Here is a 3,975-nt window from a genome sequence, read left to right as displayed (position 1 = left end):
TTTTAATCTTCTATACTTATGTATTCTTTTTTTTCATTTCTCTTTTCCTTATTTTTCTTAACATTATTTTATTTATTATCAGCTCATTAATTACATTTAAAACCAACAGTGTGGATTTGACCCTTCATTTTGAATGTGGATTTGACCCTTCATGATATACCCGTTCCCCTTTTCCTATACAATCTTTTTATTAGCAGTAATTTTTTAAATCTTCGATGTAGAAATTATCCTACTAATACCAATAATTATTAATTTATTATTTTCACCTTCAATTATTTATTTATCTTGTTCTATAATATTCCTTATTATCTTAACTATTGGATTACTTCACGAATGAAATCAAGGATCCTTAAATTGAATATAAAAGTAATAATGTTATATAATAAAGCTGCTAACTTTATTATGAGCAATTCATAATTGTACTACTCTTTATGAACAATAAATTTTTTCCTGCTAACTTTATATTCATTATTATAATAATTATAGGTACAATTATATCTTTATCATCTTCTCACTGATTAATAATATGAATAGGACTAGAATTAAATTTAATAGGAATTCTACCTTTAATAAATATTGAATCTAAAAACTTTGAAATCGAAAGATCAATAAAATATTTTATCATTCAGTCAATAAGATCATCTTTATTTATTAGAAGATCAATCTTTATATATATATCATCAATTTCTACATTCTCAATATTCAATAATTCTTTATTTTCATCTATCATAATTATTTCATTATTAATCAAATTAGGAAGAGCTCCATTTCATTTCTGGTTACCATCTATATGTAAACAAATAAGATGAATGATACTATTTTTAATTCTAACCTGACAAAAACTAGCACCATTATTTATATTATGTTTTATTAATTCTAATTATATTATTATAATTTCATTGGCTTTTATTAGTTCCATTTTAGGTAGTATTCAAGCTATTAACCAATCTAGTATACAACTAATTAAAGTTTATTCATCTACCTCTCATTTAGGATGAATATTACCAATTTGGTTCATTAATAATTCTCTTATATTCATTTATCTATTAATTTACACAATTATTATTCTTCCTATATTTATTATATTTTCTATAAAATCAACCTTATTTATATATTCTTTAACAGAACAAAATATACATATGAATAAAGAAAATATTTTTATTATAACGTTAATTTTATCATTAACAGGTATTCCCCTCACATTAGGATTTTTATCAAAATTAATAATCCTTAACTCACTTTTAAATATAAATATAATCTTATTATCTTTAATATTATTTATTGGAACTCTCATTAGATTATACTTCTATTTAAATTTAACCATAATGATAATAATTAAATCATTCTATATATTTAAAACAAACAAGATAATAATAAATATAAAATCAATTATATGTTTCAGCCTACTAGGAACAGTCATTTTTATCCCTATATTATTATATGCGATGAATATTCTCAACAAATCACAAAAATATTGGCACACAATATTTCCTTTTTGGAATTCGATCAGGATTTTTAGGCACTTCTTTAAGTTTAATAATTCGAACAGAATTAAGACAACCAGGATCTCTTCTTAATGATGATCAATTATATAATGTAATCGTTACAGCTCACACATTTGTAATAATCTTTCTTCTTGTTATACCTGTAATAACTGGAGGATTTGGAAACTGATTAGTACCTCTAATATTAGGTGCTCCAGATATAGCATTCCCACGAATAAATAATATAAGCTTTTGACTTCTACCTCTTTCCCTTACCCTATTATTATCATCAGCCACAGTAGAAAGAGGTGTAGGAACTGGATGAACTGTTTATCCTCCACTTTCAAGAAATTTAGCTCATATAGGCCCTTCTGTTGATCTAGCTATTTTCTCACTCCATTTAGCAGGTATTTCATCAATTCTTGGAGCCATTAATTTCATTATAACTATCATTAATATACGATGAGAAGAAATAGTACTTTTTACATGCCTCAACTTTCTCCTTTAAACTGAATCATACTATTCTTTTTATTTTGATTTCTATTATTCTGGACTCAGTTTCTTTATCCATCTTAGCATCATTGGACACAATGGAATCAAGAAAAATTAAGGAGGAAACAGTTTTTAATGTTTTCTTATCAACATGTACAGTGGGGGCAGCATCAGGAAGATGGTCATGAATGGACTGATGCTCAGTTTTCTTGATGCTGATGGTCAGACCAAAAGCCTTTGATACATGCGAGAAGTTGTTTAGAATCTATTGCATGCCCCCAGGAGTGTATGTTACAAGTGCACAATCACCTGCGAAGAGCAAATCTTGAAGTGTTTGCACCAAAGTCTTAGATTTTGCTTTGAAGCACTGTTGGTTGAATGAGCCACCACCAGTTCTGTACTCAAACCTTACTCCTTCTTTAACACCCTTGAATGCTGTTTCCAATATGACGGAGAAATACAAACAAATAAAAGCAGTGCAAGAACACAACCATGTTTTGTCCCATTTGAGATTGTGAATGAATTGGACACTTCTCTGCTAGATTTGATAGAAGCCATCATCCCTTGATGGAAGGAAATGATAACATCAAGCATCTATCGGGAACAGCTAGCTTTCTAAGGACAACCGAAATAACATCCCTAGATACAGTGTCGAAAGCTTTAGTTAAATTTACAAAAATGACAAAATGGTCTCGGTTGTACTTATGAGCATCTTCTTGCAACTGCCTTGGGCTAAAAATCATATTCACTGTACCTCTATCAGCCCGAAATCCACACCGAGATTCAGGCAACACTAAATTGGCAATGGCATCATTTAGTCTGTTTAAGATAACCTTTCTGAGGATCTTCCTGGCAACACACATTAGGGATATATCTCTATGGTTGTCACATTCACATTTTTTGTCTTTGTGCTTATAAAGATGGTCAATAGAAGTGTGTTTAAACTCCTGTAGGATTGATCCTGATTCCCAAATTAAGGAGAAAAGTTCACATAACTTGTTCAGTAGGAGATTGTTACAACATTTATATATCTCGGCTGGTATGCCATCGTTCTCAGACAACTTTCCATTTGTGAGCTGTTTTATGGCCTTTTCAGCGTTTGTTGGAGCAACTGAAAGTTCTTCTAGGACAGGCCTCTGTGGTAGGTTGTTGATCTGTTCTTCATCAACAGTTAAATTCACATTCAGGTAGTTTTGTGGTGGTTGGGGAGTTGGAAAATAGTATTGGTAATCAAAATACCATTCTCACTGCAAAGCGATAGCAGCAGATGGCCGTTTGAATTTGCCTTGCCAACCCCATATGGATGTATCACAACCTACATGATCTTCTGTCTGTTTGTCAGAAGATTACCCTCAATTGAAAGTATGAGAGTTGAGCTACCAGATGCAGGTCCAAAAGCACCCTTTAAATTCTGATAAAATCATCTGGAGTCACATCTGTCCGCAGTATCCTGCATCTCTTGTGCCTTCCTTTGCCACCATATCTGTTTCATTTGCCACAGTTGAGATTGGCATGTATTTCTGGCCTTTTAAAACTCGTTGCATTTTGTGACATTATTTTTATTTGACATCCATTGGCAGTGGCACTTGTGCATATTGTCCAAAAGAAAAGAGATGTTTGGATTATTTGAGTTGAACCAATCTTGGTGCTTCCTCTTATGATACCAGTGGCCCGGGAACAAAATTTGCTTAGGGGGTGCAAACTCAGTTTCAAAATTTGGCACTACTGGAGAAGTGTGGATCCGAGTTCTGGGAGTGTGCATGTCACAAATTTGCGCACGCGCACGCGTTAGTCGTAAGTAGTCGAATTTAGCACACAGGGAAAAAACTAGACGCTCGCTACTTGCTGTAAATGGAGAGTGGGTTATCCATCTAATACAAGAGGAAAATTGCAGATAAATTGAATAAAAACATGAAAAATAACAAAATGATATTTCATTGAAAAGTAAACCATTCTGAAAGATAGTTCAGAATGTTTTCAAAACATTCATCTCCAGCTT

The 3,975-nt window shown here is 31.6% G+C and overlaps 1 protein-coding gene across 1 annotated transcript; it reads left to right on the top strand.

Moving 5' to 3' along the window:
- The first annotated feature begins 272 nt into the window (after nt 1–272).
- On the top strand, nt 273–1,577 carry LOC106869121 (NADH-ubiquinone oxidoreductase chain 2-like). Its single transcript, XM_014914669.2, is given in 1 exon segment — nt 273–1,577. A coding segment is annotated over 1 exon segment (1,146 nt). The 5' UTR covers nt 273–431.
- Nucleotides 1,578–3,975: the final 2,398 nt, after the last annotated feature.

The sequence above is a fragment of the Octopus bimaculoides genome, chromosome 14 (genome assembly GCF_001194135.2).
Source record: "Octopus bimaculoides isolate UCB-OBI-ISO-001 chromosome 14, ASM119413v2, whole genome shotgun sequence".
Taxonomy (NCBI): domain Eukaryota; kingdom Metazoa; phylum Mollusca; class Cephalopoda; order Octopoda; family Octopodidae; genus Octopus; species Octopus bimaculoides.
Note: the sequence above shows the minus strand (reverse complement) of the source record. Positions and strands in the feature narration are given on the sequence as shown.